General features: G+C 49.6%; 5 protein-coding genes across 5 annotated transcripts; 3 read left to right on the top strand and 2 right to left on the bottom strand.

The window, feature by feature from the left end:
- Window positions 1–331: 331 nt before the first annotated feature.
- MIND_00327500 (Inorganic phosphate transport PHO88) lies at window positions 332–1,193 on the top strand (the record flags this gene model as incomplete). Its single annotated transcript, XM_037360130.1, has 7 exons — window positions 332–380; window positions 431–540; window positions 590–626; window positions 676–695; window positions 745–813; window positions 858–1,056; window positions 1,108–1,193. 7 exons carry the CDS (start codon window positions 332–334, stop codon window positions 1,191–1,193), a joined length of 570 nt encoding a protein of 189 aa, XP_037223015.1.
- Window positions 1,194–1,330: 137 nt separating this feature from the next.
- Window positions 1,331–6,857, bottom strand: MIND_00327400 (uncharacterized protein; the record flags this gene model as incomplete). The annotated part of the gene is made up of 22 exons (XM_037360129.1): window positions 1,331–1,425; window positions 1,478–1,801; window positions 1,848–1,919; window positions 1,972–2,099; window positions 2,147–2,373; window positions 2,423–2,578; window positions 2,625–2,710; window positions 2,759–2,836; window positions 2,893–3,307; window positions 3,353–3,411; window positions 3,463–3,577; window positions 3,633–3,902; window positions 3,951–4,256; window positions 4,310–4,373; window positions 4,423–4,733; window positions 4,784–5,150; window positions 5,210–5,337; window positions 5,387–5,701; window positions 5,754–6,109; window positions 6,156–6,179; window positions 6,229–6,657; window positions 6,710–6,857. The coding sequence occupies 22 exons, from the start codon at window positions 6,855–6,857 to the stop codon at window positions 1,331–1,333; spliced, it is 4,473 nt and encodes a 1,490-aa protein (XP_037223014.1).
- Window positions 6,858–6,875: 18 nt separating this feature from the next.
- MIND_00327300 (Methyltransferase-like protein) lies at window positions 6,876–8,093 on the top strand (the record flags this gene model as incomplete). Its single annotated transcript, XM_037360128.1, has 5 exons — window positions 6,876–7,174; window positions 7,216–7,295; window positions 7,345–7,445; window positions 7,498–7,819; window positions 7,873–8,093. The coding sequence occupies exons 1-5, from the start codon at window positions 6,891–6,893 to the stop codon at window positions 8,091–8,093; spliced, it is 1,008 nt and encodes a 335-aa protein (XP_037223013.1). The 5' UTR covers window positions 6,876–6,890.
- Window positions 8,094–8,227: 134 nt separating this feature from the next.
- Window positions 8,228–9,601, bottom strand: MIND_00327200 (KH-domain-containing protein; the record flags this gene model as incomplete). Its single annotated transcript, XM_037360127.1, has 7 exons — window positions 8,228–8,414; window positions 8,463–8,554; window positions 8,603–8,765; window positions 8,813–8,937; window positions 8,986–9,069; window positions 9,116–9,316; window positions 9,365–9,601. The coding sequence occupies 7 exons, from the start codon at window positions 9,599–9,601 to the stop codon at window positions 8,228–8,230; spliced, it is 1,089 nt and encodes a 362-aa protein (XP_037223012.1).
- Window positions 9,602–9,653: 52 nt separating this feature from the next.
- On the top strand, window positions 9,654–10,559 carry MIND_00327100 (uncharacterized protein; the record flags this gene model as incomplete). The annotated part of the gene is made up of 3 exons (XM_037360126.1): window positions 9,654–9,914; window positions 9,962–10,021; window positions 10,068–10,559. The coding sequence occupies exons 1-3, from the start codon at window positions 9,660–9,662 to the stop codon at window positions 10,557–10,559; spliced, it is 807 nt and encodes a 268-aa protein (XP_037223011.1). The 5' UTR covers window positions 9,654–9,659.
- Window positions 10,560–18,873: the final 8,314 nt, after the last annotated feature.

Raw genomic sequence — 18,873 nt, 5'->3', positions numbered from 1 at the left:
TATGTTATGAGAGACTAGTGCTACTAAGACACGGTGCTTGGGAGCAACTTGCAAGGACCGTTGACGGGTGTGCTATTGTGTGCACGATGGGGGGTTCATGTTTGTAGTTGTCGTTCCTGTTGTAGGCATCACTCGAGATGGGTTGGCGTGCATATAGCATAGGAGCATTAGGAATTGAAGCCGCGAAGAATACAGATAACAAATTCAACTCATATACTCGTCCATAAATCATCTTTGAAAATAGAATCAGGAAATGATCTGAATCGTCCACGTGACTTTGCCACCGCAACTTTCTTCCTCAACCCAGCAGTCTAGCCCAACCGTTGGTACCATGAACCCTGCCGTCTCAAATCTGGTCATCTCTCTCGCCGTCATGCAACGTAGTTTATTCCGCTTGGCAAGGTCGCGTTGTTCACTCACTCGCTTGTAGTGGCGAGGAAGATACCTTTCGAGGACCCGGAAGTGCTCTACTATGTTCGAGTGGGCTACGTTTCCATGCAAATTCTCGTTCTGAGTGTCTACTACTACATTTCCATGACGGTCAGTCAGCGTTTCGGCCTTTTTTCATACTGTTTCTCATACGTCCCAGATCAAGTCAAAGAACGACCAGACGGTTCTCAAATATGGTGCGTGTCGTTGATATCATCTCAAAGCTCGGCCCTGACGGATTCACAGTCGAAGCCCCCAACCCTATGGTAGGTCAAGTCTCGCCAATTGAACCACCCGTATAATGCTCGATGCCAGTCACAAGAGCCTGGCCAACTCGTTAATACCACTGTGCGGGACTACGACCTTCTGGAGACCTCCAAGCTTGTACGTCTCGTGGCACTAGCTGGCTTGCTGCTGATAGTCATTAGCTCCGCTCTGTCTATATGGGAATGGCCATGATGGGCTTTATGCACGGCTACATGAAGTTCACTCAGCCCCTGTTCGTCCAAGCAATCATGGCTATCAAGAGTCTTTATGACGCTACACCGTTCAAGATCCATATTCTCGGGCAAAAGGCGGAGGGAGATCTGAAGCGTCCCTGGAAAACTGCTGGCGGAATGTTTGGAGGTTTGACCAGTCTGTCTCGATCATGGCTGGCCGCTGACTTTGCGTTCGTAGCTGCAGGTGGACCACAAACGGACAACGCGGCCATTACTGAGGCCGAAAAGCGAGTTGGAGGGACAACTTCCAAGAAGGAGGAATGAAAACAGTTGGAGCCATGCTGTACACTCCCATTCGTTTGTTGGCTATCAAAATTACTTGTAGCATAGAGGATGCCTTTTTTTAATATTCATTGTGTGGTGCTTGAAATTATCTGGCATTAAAGGTACAACAAGGTGGGTTACGATGCGCGATAAGTGACAGGACGGAGTGTCGGAGAGTGTGGTGGTGAGGGTGAGACAAAGTATGTGGTGGTGGATGGCGACGCCAGGCTGCCTATATAGCAAGTGTCAGTAGCGGAGAAAGGAAGACAAGGCAAGTGATTTACCAGGAAGGTACAAAGGAATGGTTGGAATCAGCTCAAAAACATGTTGCGCCACGGCCCGCGGGGGTGGTCGCCCAACTTGGGGTGTGGGTTCTGACGCATTCATAACGCCATGAACTCGCGCGTCTTGAAGGACTCCGTTACGATGATCAGCTAGATTTTGCTCGTTGCTGTTCGAAGCTTGGCCACGGCCATCCCAAATGCAACGCATGTCGTTGCCTGGTATGATTTGGGCAAGTCTCCCGGTTTCAACGTCTCTAACTTCGATGAACCGAGTGTCAAACAACAGAATATATGGCGCATGGAAGGCCACTCGTTCCGCAGTTCCTGTAGGAGGTAAATCTCTTTCAAGAGGATGCTTTCCAGAGCATACCTTCCCATTCAACTGTGACCATAGGGCGGCTGGCACTAGGATCCCCGTGCTTGTTCACATATAGCCCGAATTCTACGAAAAAAGGCATGAGAAAACGTCGAGTTCTCTTGGTGGAATTGTTAACCGTTGTAGCAGAGAAGGAATTCCTCGTCGGTGGATCGGAACATGCCCAACGGTCGGCATGATTCACAACGTTTGGCAAGATTAGCGAGGCGGGGGTCCTCCTTCTGTGGAATTGTGACACTTTTGAAGCTAGAGTACAGTGAGGTCATTGTAGAATGCATTGTCATGGTGCTTACTCGAGTAGATCCATAATCTCGAAGCCTTTTGTGCACAGAATCGCGATTCTGGCCTTGAGAAACATGACGTCGAACGATTCACAAGGCAGGAAGAAGTCGCGGTAGCTCCGAAACCAGTCTGCTTTGGGTTGACGAAACCCGAATCGGCTACCGATCCCTGCTGGAGCCTTGGACCGCTCATTGATTTTGTCTATAATCGGTTCAACCACGTGAAAGATGCTCTCAATCTGGATGCTCCCGTTAGTTGGATCAACGACATACGTATACGCTACTTACATTCTTCCGCTTCATGAAGACCACCAGTGTCCGACCAAGTAAAGTCCCCACGCTGAAGAATTGGACGTTGCCATTAAGTTTTTGAGGGGTTTGGTTGGCATTGGCGCTTTGCGGGGACGACGGGACGAGCGCTTCAATGTGATACGCAAACAAAGACTGGGAAGGAATGAGACAATGCTGTCGACATGAACAGAGAATAGACCTTATCGGCGAGAACAAGAAAGATGCCAAAGTCTTCGAGCATTGCGCATTGTGTGACCATCTTTAGATGAAGGACACGCCGCATAGCTATGTTCAAATTTAGTCACTAGCGAGCAATTGATTCTGGCGCCTTACAACGAGAATCATGACGGAAACCTATCCATACACCTTCAGCGCAACCTATCGCAACCAAACCACGTCCATCTGCAGTATCTAGCGAGCAGGTTTACCTTGTCAAAGATTCCGACTGTGCTTGGGAGGCTACTCACTGAATGGAACTGAACAAGTTACTTTGCCAGTTAAGGAGTTTTCGTGATAGACTGGTGCGGTAGGTGGGGTGAGAAGGGAAGGGACCAAGAAAGTATCTGCGCTCAACATCTCGAGCTCGAAGACTTTGTTTGATTCTTGCACGACATGACGGAGGCCGAGAGCTTCCTCTAGCTTTTCTTTCCATTCTGTTCTTGCTTGTGCTGACTCTGCATAGAGAATATGTGATCCGCCAACTCGAGCGTTATGATGAATTGTGCATGGATACACAGACCGAGCGTCGGCAGATGACTCGGAAATGATGCCATCACCTCCAGTTGTGTATCGATCACCCCGTAAGTTGCGAAGCAGCCCAGTTCCTCGTTGAGTGGGTGGGTCAGTAAAATTGACGAGTGTTAGAAGATCGAGGGGTATTGGCTAAGTTTTGGTCAAGTTGAGAATAAACAGGAGACAAACACTTACTCGTCGCACAACATGATATTTGGTTAGTCCGTCTTTCTCCTTTGGCTTGGTCATCACGACTGTTTCGAAGAGTTAGCAAGGGCCGGATGAACGAGCTGCCGAGAACTGACGATAGTTGTCGAACAGCAATACGTAGAGCTCATTCCAGGTCCGGCCATTCTCGGGTTGGCGTAACAGACGCCCTGCATAGATTAAAGATCGATTTTCATCCAGAAGGTCCATGTCCTATCCAAATACTTATATCAGCACAACAAGCCCGTAAATTGTTGGTAGCACGCACAATCCACTCGCCCGGCTTGAAGACAATATGGGAGTTGTAACGCCATAGCTCGACTTTCTGCTTCGCTGAAGTAACACCAGGCTCGCTCTCTCTCCCCAGAGACTTGATGATGTCAAGAAGTTGAGGAATGGTTTGACGGTCGCTGTGATCCGGAGGCGTCTCCTCCAAGATTCCCTTCAATAGTAACTCATACCGCAGCAATCGCGGAATGGGTCGGTTAATGAAGTTTTTCATGTCTAGTCTATGTGCGTCGGGATGTCGGATAGCATGCTATCAACTGTAATGAGTCACAGCCACGGTAGAAAGGAGAGCGCTTACTTCAACGAAAGCTTTGAAAAGAGGGTTATTCGCCGCCTCGTCATCAATTCGGTATGTTGCAATGGGATAGTTGGGAATATACTCCAAATAAGCCTCGCGGAAATTGAGGGCAGCATCGAGAACTGGTTCTGTGATGCTTCGTATTCTGGGATGCTGTTCTCTCTGTAATTCATGCAGCTTGTTTATGAGCGAACGGTGGTGGGCATGAAGGTGGGCACAATTGTGAAAGACGTCTTTGATAAATTGATCGATCCGATCCGATGGTATGATGGGAGGATCGGCATTACGCAAAGGTCGGATATACATCTAATCAGATGGGTTCGAGTGAGTGGGCTGACATGGAGGCCCAGAAGACGTACGTTCTCAATGTTTTCGAGGTCCTTGACATACGACATTTCGCCTTTGATCAATTCGAATATTACCCTGGCTAATTGTTGCAATTTTTTCTTGTGAAAACTGAGTGTGCACTTACGCTTGGCGTTTTGCTTCTTCTTTACGCATCTCTTGCCTCACGTCCACAGAGACAAGGTCATGCCACTCCCACTTCCCTGGTATTCCCTTTCCCATGGCTGTTTGAAAGGTTCTTAGTTGCGCAACGCTCTGGAGATTTTTGATGGCTCCAATGGCTTCAAGGAGATAGTCTGCGTCGGGGTTCCCAACGGCCGTCTCGTGATAAATGGCCTCTAAGAGCACAGGATACTTTTGAAGATGTTCAGACGGCCTGTTGAGAAAATGTTTCAGGTCCATGCGAGCGCCAGTCCGGCCTGATTGCCTAGAGCATCGCTGAAGTATATTTTGGTATTTCAAGAACAGTTGCTGGTTATGCAACACACCTCAACAAATAATCGAAAGGCTGGGTTGGTATCGAGCTCTTCCTTCATGCGCTTTTCGGCCAGTGGGTGATGCCCAACATATATTGGATAGGCGAGACGGAACTCGGTCGCACCGTCCAGGAAGATGTCGCCGATACGTTGGATCACCGGAGCTTGCTCGCGTTGACGAACATATATGACTTCAAGGAGGCGTCGGTTGCATTCTCGTAGGTCTAACATGTTGCCGAAAACCTCATCAATGAAGTCGTCGACTTTGGTCTGAATGATGGGGGGATTCGCAACACGGAGCGGTCGAATGAAGAGGGATTCAACCATATCAAGGTCCTGCAAATACTGCTCTTCTTTACTGATGAGCTTGTGGATGATGCTGAGACGCAAAAAAATGATCAAAAACACGAGATGAGGAGGCAAAAAGACTAAACCAACGTTTGGCGGTTGATTTCACTCTCAGGAAGTGAGATCAAAACTTCCTGAGGCACGCTCTTGATCCACGCCTCTCGCTGGGGGCCTGTTGATGATTCTACGGTGGGAATTTGCAGGATGATGGAGTTACCCTTTAGGGACATCAGCGAGGAGAATATTGGCTCACAAAGGAAATTTCACCCTGGTGGGGCACGAAAAAGAGTAACATGGGAGACCCTCACCACAACTCGGTGAGTAACACTTGGTAAGCATTGTCACGACAGCCGTAGGGAGTTCTTCGCGATCTGGCGCCGAATCCGATGGTCCATCGAGATCGTCCAGAAACATATAAACATCCTCCACGCCATCCTGAAGGATACGACCGCCCCATTCTACTTCGTAAAAGAAAAGCTGGCTTTGTAAGCTGCGAGCCACTTGTAAGGAAGCGCGGCGGTCGTTGGTCGATATTCCGTGATCAATGGCTAGATCTCGTTGAATAAGCGACTGGATCGTCGACTGGAAACAAAGGCGTCAGCTAATAGCGTTTTGGTAGACATTGATTACATACGACGACATCTTTTCCGGTGAATGCTCGGGGGTACGGTATGCTGCCTTTGACATGAGTCCCTCGAAGGACTTTGTCGCGGAACTGCACGGCGACATGTGAGAGTAATGCAAAATTGATATAGCGCATTTCATCATCATCTTCTTCTTCATCCCAGTAACCTTCATCCTCTTCCTCGTGAAGCTCTAAAGGCCGGGGATCGCGTTCATTATAACGAGAAATGACCTGAAGGAGGCCAGTCGGACTGGGAGGAATGTTGCTTGGTCCAGCAAAGTTCTCTGCCAATTCACCGAAAGAGTAGAAAGGATCAGACTGGTGGTCCTCAGCCAGATACGACTCGTACGATCGTCCATTGGAGTCTATGTATGAATCTAAACACACGCTTTAGACGAAACAAATACTCACACGAGGGTCCCGCTTCTGCGTTGTCTGATCAAGAGATTAGAGAATTGAGAGGAGTTATGAGGAGACCGCGCACAGGAATTTGCGGAATAAGCTGTTCGTTGCCAGGTAGGTTCTGGTAGTGGTGGTGGTGGTGGCGGCGGCGTCGGTGGCTTTGATATCGGGCGTTGAGGAAAGCTATCTGTGTCGATTGGCGAATCCCAATACTCGAGTGCAGAGACTGGACTGAGTATTCCATTAGGACTGAGAGTTGCATTGGGTTGAGTGGAAGGTTGTGCGGTTAAGAGACTACCGATTGACGTGAGCTGCGCCGGGGCATAATAACCTGGAGCTTTGAGAGGGGGCGGGGGCGGCGGGATGAGTGGAGTGATTGTTGCACTGGGCGGTCTCGGTAATGGTCTCGGTAAAGGGCGTGGGCCAGCAATTGATTGCTGGGATATGGTAGTTGTTGTGCTGTTTGATAAGGTAGACAGCGTCCTTGAAGGAGGGAGGATAGGATGTGAATCTATGGAACTGAGTGAGCGCTTTCCAGTTGTCATTTGGTGAACGTCTCTTACATATTGCTCTTTCGCCGTCTGGCAACATCGGAGAGTCGAGTGCTGGTTCTAAACCTGCTGTGACAGGGAAATTGCTACCGCCAGGAGCAAAGCCAGCCCATAATTCTTGGTAGAGGTCATCGAATTCGCCCTCTACATCGGCGTTCATGCTTATGTGGTTGTGACAAGTCCATCACTTCATATGGTTCTAAAGCAGACCTCTTCAGTCCATGATGTTGTGCAAGGGGACAAGCCACCCTTTGGCTCTCGTTTCCTCACAGACGAAACACAAGTCTGGTCGCAGAATGCTTGGGATCATGTGCCACCGCCGCTCGACCAGGATGAGATAATCGCCGCTTCACTCGCAAGACAAAGAGCCAATCCAGTTTCTGAGAGCGAAACGAAGAAACTCGGCGACCGCCCTGCTCGCCACTGGGACAATTTCTATCGCAACAATTCGAACAATTTCTTCAAGGATCGCAAATGGTAAGCGGTAAACAGCTCCTCTCCCCGACTCAATTTCTTAGGCTACACAATGAGTTCAGTGAACTTGTAAGCGCTACGGAGTCTAATGCAGGACCGGTCAGCATCGTCGAAGTTGGCTGTGGTGCGTGTCTTTTGCTAATCAACCTTGTCCGATCTAATCTCGCTTGCAGGGGTGGGGAACAGTGTTTTCCCTCTGCTCTCCGAGAACAGCAACCCGCAACTAGCTCTCCATGCCTTCGATTATTCCCAACAAGCCGTCAAAATCTTACAGGTCGGAATAGCTTGTCCTTGATCCCTCGCCAACTTATGCATCCAATAAATAGGAAAATCCGCTCTACTCGGCACCGCCAATGGGCACCATCGATGCAGCGGTTTGGGACCTTACCTCGGATACCCTTCCTGAACAAATCATACCCTCCAGCGCTGATATAGTGATCATGGTCTTCGTATTCAGTGCTCTATCTCCCAATGAATGGCTTCAAGCTGTCTCGAATGTCCACCGCATATTGAAGCCTGGCGGCCTAGTGTTGTTTCGCGATTATGGTCGCTATGACATGGCTCAGCTCCGTTTCAAAGGAGGCCGGCTATTAGACGACAATTTCTATATTCGTGGCGATAAAACGCGCGTCTATTTCTTTGAACTCGGTGTGTTCGATCACTTCCCTTCCTTGAGATTCAATGACTGATGGAGAGTTTAGATGAGTTGTCACTGTTATTTACTGGCTCACTTGCCCAACCTAACGACATGCCACAAGCAAATAGAGTACATCCTAGTCTCGTGGACTCCCCTCCCCTTCAGCTTTTCGCCATCGAGCAACTGGGTGTCGATCGCCGCCTATTGCTTAACAGGAAACGACAAGTGAAAATGTATCGTGTTTGGATGCAGGCCAAATTTCGCAAACTCGAACTTTCAATATAACTACTGTCCCCATATTGTTATTCACACGCTATGCTCGTCAACTCCAAGAATGACCCTGAGCAGCTGGCGCTTTTTGGTCACGACAGAAAAAATAATAAAGGGGATGGGTTGTCAAACGTATGAAGAAATGAATTTTACGCTGGGGGAGGCGGAGGCGGAAGACCATCAGTAGGGGGTGGTGGAGGAGCTGGCTGAGAAGGGGGAACAGGAGCGCTGCTCCCTTGGGCATCCAGACTATCATAGTAACTTTTAGCCGCAGGATAGTTTTGCGTCACCCAGTCTCGGAACTCTTGTGAATTAGTGTCGTAGCCGTAGTTAGCCCTGTCTTGTATCAGCAAAATGAAACTTTCGATAACGTAGGCAACTCACCAGTAGGCATTGAAGGCCACAGGGTCGAACTGGTCCCCACTGGGAGGGGGTGGTTGATCTGGTGCGGGCCCATCTGGCGCAGAGCCATAACCCTGGGGGGAAAGTATGAACGGAGAGTCACCCACGACGTTATAACATACCCCTGCCAATGCACCATAATGAGTGTATTGCATCTGAGCATTTCGCAGCTCCATCTGCTCGTGCTGAAGAGCCACAGCAACTTTAGCGTGTTCGATGCGAACGACTGACAGCAAATCCTCTGTCAGCACCTTTGCTCGCGCAACTTGTTGCTCTTCCGGTCCCCTGCGACAGAACTCAGCACAGTTACTACCGGAAAAAATAAAACTCACGTTATGTGAATATACAACGGTTCGTCGCTTTCTCGGCCTGTTTCTTGATCAACGAAACCTGACCCTATGCCTTTGATTTGGACTCGGGTTTGCGTTTCTTGCTGGATGTACTTGACGAAAGAGCCCTATAGACATTCGATAAAACTGCGGATAGGCAAACTGAAGGAACTCACACTAGGTCCAACGACCTTGGCCCTGATATTAAAGTTACGGATGGTTTCAAGTCCAACAGGCAGCTTTTCTTCAGGCCATTTTCGCTATGCGAAGTTCAGAGAGATGGAAAGGGAGAGACGTCCGACACACCTTTTCCTTCTTCTTGTCTTCAACCAGACTGCCCATGTCAATAGCTATATACTCATGGACAACATCGACAGTTCTTTTGAGGATTTCGGCAGACTTGGCGGTGACGTGCAAGTACAAGGGAGGATCTCTCTCGGTAGCTTTCGTCCGGTCGGGATACCAGATACCTTTAGTCGACAAGTTGCCCCCAGCCTTATCTTTAATCTAGAGGACTCTGAGAATTCAAGGTAGTTTGGAAGCATTGAATGTTACCTCCTGCTGGGTAGTAGCCTTGGTGAGCATATACCGATTCCTGACATCGTTTATGTCTATGTCCTGTGAAAAGGCCTCCTCCGCACCCAGTTCGCTGAATTGCGCAGCGATTTTGGAGGCAATAGCAGCAGCTCTGGCTGCGGCCTCTGCAGCTTCCCCACTGAGCTCAAGCTTTTTAGGTTCTGGCCCGTCTTCAGAGTCTGGTGCAGCTTGGTCCCATTTGCGTTTTGATGACATGACGGGGCTAGTCAAGCGTGTGATTCCATCAAAGTCACATTGATCGTGCATCTCAACTATGTCCTCGAAACGGAATCGGACCTCTTCGTCGGAATCCTCGACATCGGCGTCGACTTCTCCCAACGCCAAAGCTCAGCGTACTAATACGGAGAATTCCAAACATCCATTGCTATGCACTTTACCCCCTACCTGCCATCAACATCATACCCACATCTCCAGCTCAAAGGATCTCGAGGCTCACTATGCGACATATCATGCCCATGTGTGCGAGACCTGCAGTTGTGTCTTTCCAGAAGCTCGTATTTTGGAACTCGTCAGTCCTCGATAATGTCTTGTCATCCAATGCAACTCCCAAATTAGCATCAAACGGAATGTCATGACCCTCTCGCTGCAGTCCGAAGAGAACGTGGAGAGAAAATCGTGTGACATTCATATCTTGCCTGTTTTGTCTGCTCAATTTGTGCAGTTTGCTTGCCATCTTGTATCGTGTGACCGACTTTTTCAGACACCCAAAGGACGACGTCTCCATTTGATTCAAGTGCATGGATACCCAAAAGAATATTTCTTCGCGGTCACCAACAAGGGTGTTGGGGGGTTGCTAAAGCGTTGGGGTGAAGGTGCAAGTTTGATCCGGGGTAAATGGAAACCCAGAGAGGCGCCTACCACACCCTCATCTGTGCTCATCGAAGAAGACGAATCCGAAAACGACCAGGAAACAGCGCCAGACATTGGCATCGATTCGCTCACAAGCTCATTAAATGCGCTGTCTCTCGTTCCTTCGGCCATCCGATTCGGTCGCGGAGGTAAGAGTGGTGGTTTTGGACGCACTCGCTCCCCTGGGCCAGCAAATAATCGCCAACAGAGGATGGACGTTGATGCAGGGCGAGACGAAGAGACTAACGTGCTTACTTACGTCCCTCGCGGCGTACGGGTCGTAGCGCAAGTCAGAAATAAATAAAGTATTCGCACTAAGGAGTAGTAGTCGAGTGATCCAGAAATATTGTTGACTTGGTTGTCTGGGGAGTTGGTTTGAACGTCAACCTGAATCCCAGAATGGTCTGCAACTGTTCGCTTCGTAGTATTCATACTCGAATCAATTAGGTTACCGTGATACTAGTAGTACTGTAAGAGGATGAAGCGGTAGATACCATATCAGAATTCGAATTGAGTCACGAATCAGAGAACAAGTGCACTTTGTATGATGACCCTGCCTCTTCTCAGGAATCAGTCACTACGTTGAGGTCTAGTGAGGCTTGTGATGCGTGTCATGACCTCTGTTCAATGCGCATCTGCATAGACTTATTGCAAGGATTGTTCAACTTAAAGGTCATGAATCATGATCATGATCAAGTGTCGATGTGACGTACACGTGCACGTGGATGTGACTTTCCAGCACTCCTTTCTTCCTTCTTCCAGTGCCTTAACGCGGCTCATTCAAAATATGCATATCCAAGGCATTTGCGGCTGGCTTGACCAAAATATTCCACCTCTATACTTCTTGTCAGAATCGCCTCTCAAATACGGCCTCGAAGTTGATCAATTCGGCAGGGTCACGGTGGACTCGGTTTAGTTCAAAGAAGATCTACCCGAGCTCTTGACGATAAAGGAAACGGGGAAATCGAAGCGTAGGATGGTTGTATTCCGATGATATTCAAGTCATGGGCCACCGCGTCTTGGATCACATGAAGGTCTTGTGCCCGACCGTGCTTCCCACATCGACTACTTCATTACCTCCAATGGCCATTTTCATCCTCTGATTCGCTCATATCAAGTCTTCCGTATCGGTATAAATGCTTGCCTTGTTGTTGAGGACCTTCGGTTGCAACAACCGTCCGAGTCCTTCACCCCGATGCGCTCCCTTTTGTCGTTGCTTGTCGCCTCCTTCGCTGCACACTTCGCTCAGTCGGCTTCCGTTGACCATGAATCACGACAAACAAGCTTGCCCAAACTAGTCTTTTGCCATTTCATGGTGGGTGGACGTGCTCTCTGTGCAAGGCAGTTTTCGATCCTTGGTAGATTGGCATTGAGAGCGACCGCAATAGTCCTGCTGACTATGACGGTGATATGCAACGTGCCAAAGCATATGGCATTGATGCGTTCGCGCTGAGTAGGTCTCCAAGTGGCTCATCTCGTTCTACTCAACCAGCGATCAGACATTGGTGTTGACCCCTACACCGACCAGCAACTGTCCTACGCTTACCAAAGTGCCGCTAACAACGGCATGAAGGTCCGTTCGTCTCTCCAATCGCTTCCTGAGTTGAGCCGGAGCAGGTGTTTATCTCATTCGACTTCAACTGGTACCACACCGATCAGGCTGTTGCCGTTGGGCAAAAAATTGCCCAGTACGGTAACTTGCCCGCGCAACTCAAAATCGGTAATGCCGTGAGTTCAAGTATTGTTGAAAAATCGCCCCTATCACGCTTTTGTAGGTCTTCGCATCTTCTTTCGCTGGCGATGGTCTCGATGTGAATGCAATGAAGTCCGCGGCCGGCATGCCAGTCTTCTTCGTGCCCAACTTCCACCCCGAGAACACAAACCTTGCCACATCGCCTATTGACGGTGCACTCAACTGGCTCGGGTGGCCAAACAACGGAAACAACAAGGCTCCTGACGCATCGGGAAATGTGACCGTGTTACAGGTTGGATCCCACGCAATATCCAGGCATGCTGATTTTGAGGTGTCCCTCAGGGAGACCACAACTATATCTCCGCGCTGGCCGGAAAGCCGTATCTTGCCCCTGCTTCGCCTTGGTTCAGGTTTGTCGTCTCTCTCTAGTCGCTCGATTATCAGTGCTCAAATCAACGAACCATCAAGCACGCACTATGGACCGGAAGTCTCGTACTCGAAGAATTGGGTGTTCCCTGGGGATCTACTTTGGTATACGCGATGGAATCAGCTTCTGACTCTTGGTGCACAGTGTCCGTAATCTATTCGTTTTTTCTATTTTTGGATACTAATCTCCATAGGGCAGTTATTGAGATCGTCACTTGGAACGACTATGGTGAATCTCACTATGTTGGACCCCTCAGCTCTAAACACCAAGACGATGGTACGGCGGAGTTTAAATTTATCATTTTTCAAGTTGACCCACTCGCGAACAGGGGGAAGTAAATGGGTGAGTGGCGCTTGACTCAACTAACCTTGATCTCATTGCTGATAGGTAAACGATATGTGAGTGGCTTTTTTGTGTTGGAGTTCAAGACATTTAGTTGTTTCTCCAGGCCGCATAGTGAGTCCTATGCAGGGAAGCTCTTAAAGCAGCCGCTGACATCGTCACAGATGCATGGCTCGATATGGCCAAGCCCTATATTGCTGCCTGGAAAGCCGGCGCAACGTCCGTCGATAACTTTATCACTAGTGACCAAGTCATATACTGGTATCGGCCTACGTTACGCACTCTCAACTGTGATGCTACAGACACTTGCGAGGTTTGCTCGTTCAGCTTTTGTGTCAAAAGGCTAATACTGACATGATAAACTTAGGTTCCAGCCAACAACGGCAGTGGTAATTACTTCCTCGGTCGCCCTAATGGCTGGCAATCGATGTCGGACTCCATTTTTGTCGTCACGCTGCTCAAGTCACCCGCGACTCTGACCGTCAACAGCGGAACAAGCTCGTTTACTTACAATGCTCCAGCTGGTGCACAATCCTTCACCGTCCCGATGAGCGTTGGTCAGCAAAGCTTTGCTCTTGCGCGAAATGGTGTAAACGTGCTCGCTGGAGTCAGCCTGAAGAACATTGTCGACACCTGCATCTGCGGCATCTATAACTTTAACGCATATACCGGCTCACGTAAGCTATTATCATCTGTTTTCCCTCAAATTTTGAACCTCTCTAGTTCCAGCCAATTTCATTGATCCAGCAGGGCCAGACGCCCTCATTTCTCTCACTCTTGGTCTGCATGTCAACACATGTGCAAATCAGCCCTCCCTTGCCACTACTGCCCCGCCTTATACTGGTCCGGGTGGCGGTGGAATAACATCCTCGATGCCACCTTCGTCCAGCAGTTCTTCTCATCCCATAACATCTGCCCCATCATCAAGTCGGTCTTCTTCCACGATCACCAGCGCCAGCGCCAGCAAGACCTGTGGCTCGGGTTGCACGATCACTGCATCGTCCCAGATTTTCCCTACTAACTGTCTTCAACCTGGTTGTGTCTGGCAAGGTCCTGCGGGTCAAGGTACCCCGGATCATTGCGACACTGGAGGCAAGCCTACATGCACAACCTAGATGTACAATGAACTATGATGACATTTGTATCTTATTGAAGAGTTTTGTTTCGCCCGTTTGCACTGCCCGATTCGGAAGCATAATTGATGATGGTCAAAAATAAAAGCTCAACATTAATGGCAGGCATGCGCCAAAGAGAGAGAGCAGAAAAAGAATGGCATCTCCGTGGCTTGAACACGGGACCTTCAGATGAGGGTTCACTTCAGTCTGCTGCTCTCCCAGCTGAGCTAAGACGCGGCTGAAAGAGAGGAATTAGTAAAGACTATAGCAGACCTTGCTTATTACCTTCTCTAACTATATATACCTTGACATATAGAACTGGCTAGTTCTATTATGTAACCCCACTGCACATATATCACGGCCTCATCTATTGTACAACAATGTATTGAGAGCATAGTGATCACCAAGGTCACCTGTTGGTAACTCTTGTCTGCAATCACATGCAATATATTCTCTGCTTTTGTGTGTCGATCGTCGGCGTCTGGTCACTCGTGTGCTGTATATGCCCGTTTGGGGCGATCACGTTGCCCGTTTGGGCGGCCTCGGCATCACTCGGCATCCATTTTGGGGTGTCTCTTGGGGTCTCAGGCATTTGCTTTCTCAGGAAATATTTTCTTTGACTGTTTCTGTTTCTTCTCAGGGCTTGGGAAAAGAGAAAAGCCTTTTAACTGTTTCCTTGACTATTTCTTTCTTGATGGAATAACACTGATAGAATCTGGACTGCCAAATGGACAAGATTGAATCTTCCCAAATGAAATCTTTTTATAGCCAAATAGACAAGATTGAATATTCCTAAATGAAACCTTTTTATACTCAATTAACCTTTTTATGCCCAATTGAACTGGCTGCCAAATGGATATTTTCTTAGACTGGCTGCACTAGGTGCACAAATATCCAAATGTCCAAATGGCCAAATATTGAAGCAGGACGGTGACGATAGTTAAAAAAAAGGAGAGGCCTGCCAATCAACAATGACGGCATTTCCCGATTTGTCCAAATGAAGGCTGAATGGAATAGTATTCTTGGTACAGATACATGGCAATTGGAAGACAGGATAACTCTACACCGTATTAACAATACAATGATACCAATACACAAGTTCTACAATATCTAGTCCATAGCACCGTTTCTTGAGAAATCTAAGTTTTAGTCTTTTTCCTTTTTTGGATACCTCCTTCCTTAACCATAGGCTTGCTCTTCTTTCCATGGCTCATCCGTGCACTCCACTCCACATAGCCAGCAGCATCTAAAACAGCACGACGAGCAAACACATGGGCAACGAGAAAATGTTGTCCACTCGGATAAACTGGTGCCAATTGCAAGCGTTGGATTTGCAGTTGTTGCATTTGTGGTTGTCTGTATACCGATGGCGCTCTGGACCCTTGACTTTGTCCGAGATGAATACGTGTCGTGGCTTGTCACCATCATGGCCAATACATGAGCTGACGTAGAAAGGGACATTCTCAGGACCTGAGAACCATAAGAAGCCTTATAAAAGTCGCAAAGGAAAGACTTACGATCTCTGAACCAAGCCAGCAAGGTATCCTTGGAAGTGGCCTTGGGCTTCTGCCAGGGACCCTGCTTCGCAGCGACAGGCGTAAAATGGTCTGGAGCCCTGGTCGGCAGATCAGAGTCTTGGTGTTGCTTCAGCTTCACATCAATGGCCAGGATACAAAGCCAGCGAATGTTGTCTTCATCATCAGCGTGAATAAACACGTCAAGTGGGGAAGAAGGGAGTGTCTTCATAAAAGCATAGTCATTACTGTGGATCAGTCCCTTGACGGTGCTGCTGTACATAGAAATTACTTCTTCAATAGGCATCTTGACTAAACCAAATTGATTGAGGACGTCTTCGAGCTGGCCTAGAGATGCTAATATATTGTGGTGCAAAATGTCGTGGGCAAAGATCAACCACTCGATGGGAAGAGTGAACTTGTTTTCCTGGATAGGTCGAGTCTTATTGTCAATGCAGTAGTGCTTGGAGTTACGATAATTTACAACGCCCGTCCAGCCGCATCCAACTATGTCACAAATGGCCATCCGTGACACAGAGACGATTTCTTCGACCACATATGTTTGAGCACGAGACAGCCGGCCAAGAGCCTTGGTCATCTGTGCGCAGTCAATAGCCAGAGGATCAATCTCGAGTTGTCGGCCTGTATTACAGGACACCAAGCACTATTGATTTGCAGCAGCATTAGCAGCACCAGCAACACTGTGTCCCTTGGCATTCACACTCGCAACCACATTGACTCCATCCTTTAACCCCAAAAACCATTGATGAAATTCGTTTGAGAGAATGTGGATACCGTATGGGGCCAGATGGAACGGATCTGGAGGAAGACCAAGACACGTTGAAATGAGTGGGCAACTTCAAGGTAGTAGGCAAGCTGCTTCTTCCAAGCCTCGACACCCTCAGCCACCACTATTCCCCCTTGGAAATAGCCAGTGTTCAATACAGGCAAATTTGTCAAGTACTCTTGATGGCGCTGTTGGGTAGAAGCAAGGCCATGCAAGTAAGCCAGACAGAACTCCTCTCGTCGAGCACGTTGTCGGATCTCTTCGAGATATGCTAAGGCTCCAGCAATCTCTGTCAGACTGCGGGTCGGGCCGTGCAAGGATCTCTCCTAAGAACGCGTGCCCAGAACAGAACAGACGGATAGTCGGGCCCGCAAGTATGGCGGGCGGGGTAGATCGAAACCGAAAGGGCCCGTGAACTCAGTCCCTTGTCACTATTGGTGGTCGAAGGTTCAAATCGGGTCGTGTCGGGCCTGATGAGTTGATAATGCCTCCTTGCACGGAGTAAGGTAGTTCTTCAGACGATCTAAGCGATAGAGTACAGGGTACACTATCGTGTCTTATATATGCGGGCCCGCAAAGGGGGTGATCGGACACCCTGGCCTTTCCTGCTCCTCCTCGCCCCTGTTCCTGGCCACAGAGGGGACGATCGTACATCCCTTGCGGGCCAGGCGCTACTCCTAACCTCCTAGCACTCCTTCCTAGTCCCCTTGTGTTGAGCAGCTCATATGGCTGCATCTATGCAAAAGATGTGGGTAGCATCCTAGGGGGGTAATGCAAAAGATGAGGGCAACTACTTAAAAATTAAGTTAAATAACACTGTTTTCTTGTTTGTGGCTGCTATATCAAGGTATCAGTGATGGGATCAATGGCATATAGGTATGTTGATCAATGTGGAACGATTTTTGATTGCCATCAGAGCTTTTGATGACTGCATCTTGCTACATCAACCTTACTTAATCGATTATTAATTTTTGGTCCCTGGGCTTATAAGTCCCAAATATAATATTACGAATATTTGTGTAAGGGCAACCCCGGAGGCCTGAGATCAAGGTCCTAGCAGGGGAGGATCCAAAGCGTGAACATTGGTAAGCAAATACAAATGAAGCTGACCTAGCAGGGGAGGATCCAAAGAGAAGAAACTCTAAGGGTCCGCCTGCTAGGGAGCTGACTATATACTGCTTGTCCGTAGCTGCCGCTGTCGGGCACAGAAGGCTTGGGCGGCGTCGCAGGCAAGGTCCCAGGGCGACCGTTGGGAGGGCGTTGACGGATCGGTGATTGTGGCGGCGAGATGGAGGGCCGGACCGGAGACGGAACCGAGTCGGACCGGAATCGGAGGCGTCTCCGAGGGGCCGAAGGGAGGTTCCCCTGACATCACCCCCCTTGAATGCGGCGTCCCGACGCATAGACCGGAACGGAATCGAGTCAAAGGTCGCAGAGGCGATGTGCCGTGGTTTGCCAGGGTACTTACGGTAGAACTCCGCGATTTTCTCCGGGGCGAAGACGCGGTCGAAGCGGACCCACTGGTCGTGCGACGTGTCGTAGCCTTTCCATCTGACGGTAATTCAGCCGTTTATACCTCACCCTTGCGTCCAAGATTTCCTCTACTTCCCACTCCGGGACTCCGTCCTCGAGGTCCGGAGGGGGCTGGTCGTAGCCGGGGCGTCCGTCGAAGGGGGTCGTCCTGGGCGAGCTCGAGCTTGACGACGGGGAAGACCGGGTGGAGCTTCGTAGCGCGGAGGAAGGTTGAGCTTGTAGGCACCTTTGCTGATCTCCTGCAACTATCTTGAACGGTCCAAGGCGGCGATGGGAGAACTTTTCCGAGGGGCGAGTCGTCCTGATGTCAGAGGCATCTAGCCAAACACGGTCGCCAACCTTAAACTCCGGAGACGGAGTGCGTCTCCGGTCGTAGTAGCACTTGTACTCCTCTTTGGCCTTAGTGAGCGCGGCCTTGGCTTCAGCAACACCAGTGGCGATCCGGTCGCGGAACTCATTCACAGACTCCATAGCGGAACGGACTCCGGGTTCGAAGCCCATGCGCGGAAGCCGTCCCTGTCCGTCATGAAGGGGACTTGCTGCGTGGAGGAGTGAACATGGTTGTTGTAAGCGAACTCCGCGGCCGGAATCAACTCATCCCAGTCGTCCTGCTGATAGTTGGTGAAGATCCGCAGGTATTGCTCCAACTCCTGGTTGACGCGCTCTCGTTTGACCGTCCGTCTGTGGATGATACGCGGTGGACGTGGCTGGCTTGATGCCGATTAGACGCCAAAGTTCTCGGGTGAAGTCCGCGATGAACTGCGAGCCGCGGTCGGAGACGTACTTCTCCGAGTCCCATGGTGCCGCCAGACATTCCGGTAGTAGAGGCGGGCTGCCCCTACTGCATCGACCGTCGTATGACACTCCGAGTGGGGCGCGCTTTCCGAGGGTGTCAACGACGACCATGATCGCGTCATACCCATGGGCTTCGGGAAGCTCTACGATGAAGTCGACGGAGACGGTATGCCAGCGTTCGGGGCGTTTCCGTGGGGTGCAGTTCTCCGTGGGGCAGTCTCCGGAGTGCCTTGGTGCGACAGCACAAGTCACAGGTCGCAACATACCGGCCGATATGGCGAGACATCTGAGGCCACCAGTAGTTCCGGGAGACCAACTCCAGGGTCTTGAAACGACCTGCGTGTCCGGCGACTCGGGTGTCATGGCAGAGAGCTCGATGATGCGTCTCCGGAGGTCCTTGTCCTTTGGTACG

The sequence above is a fragment of the Mycena indigotica genome (genome assembly GCF_014461135.1).
Source record: "Mycena indigotica strain 171206Taipei chromosome Unknown Mind.scaff0003, whole genome shotgun sequence".
NCBI lineage: Eukaryota > Fungi > Basidiomycota > Agaricomycetes > Agaricales > Mycenaceae > Mycena > Mycena indigotica.
This window is presented reverse-complemented; position numbering and strand designations above follow the sequence as displayed.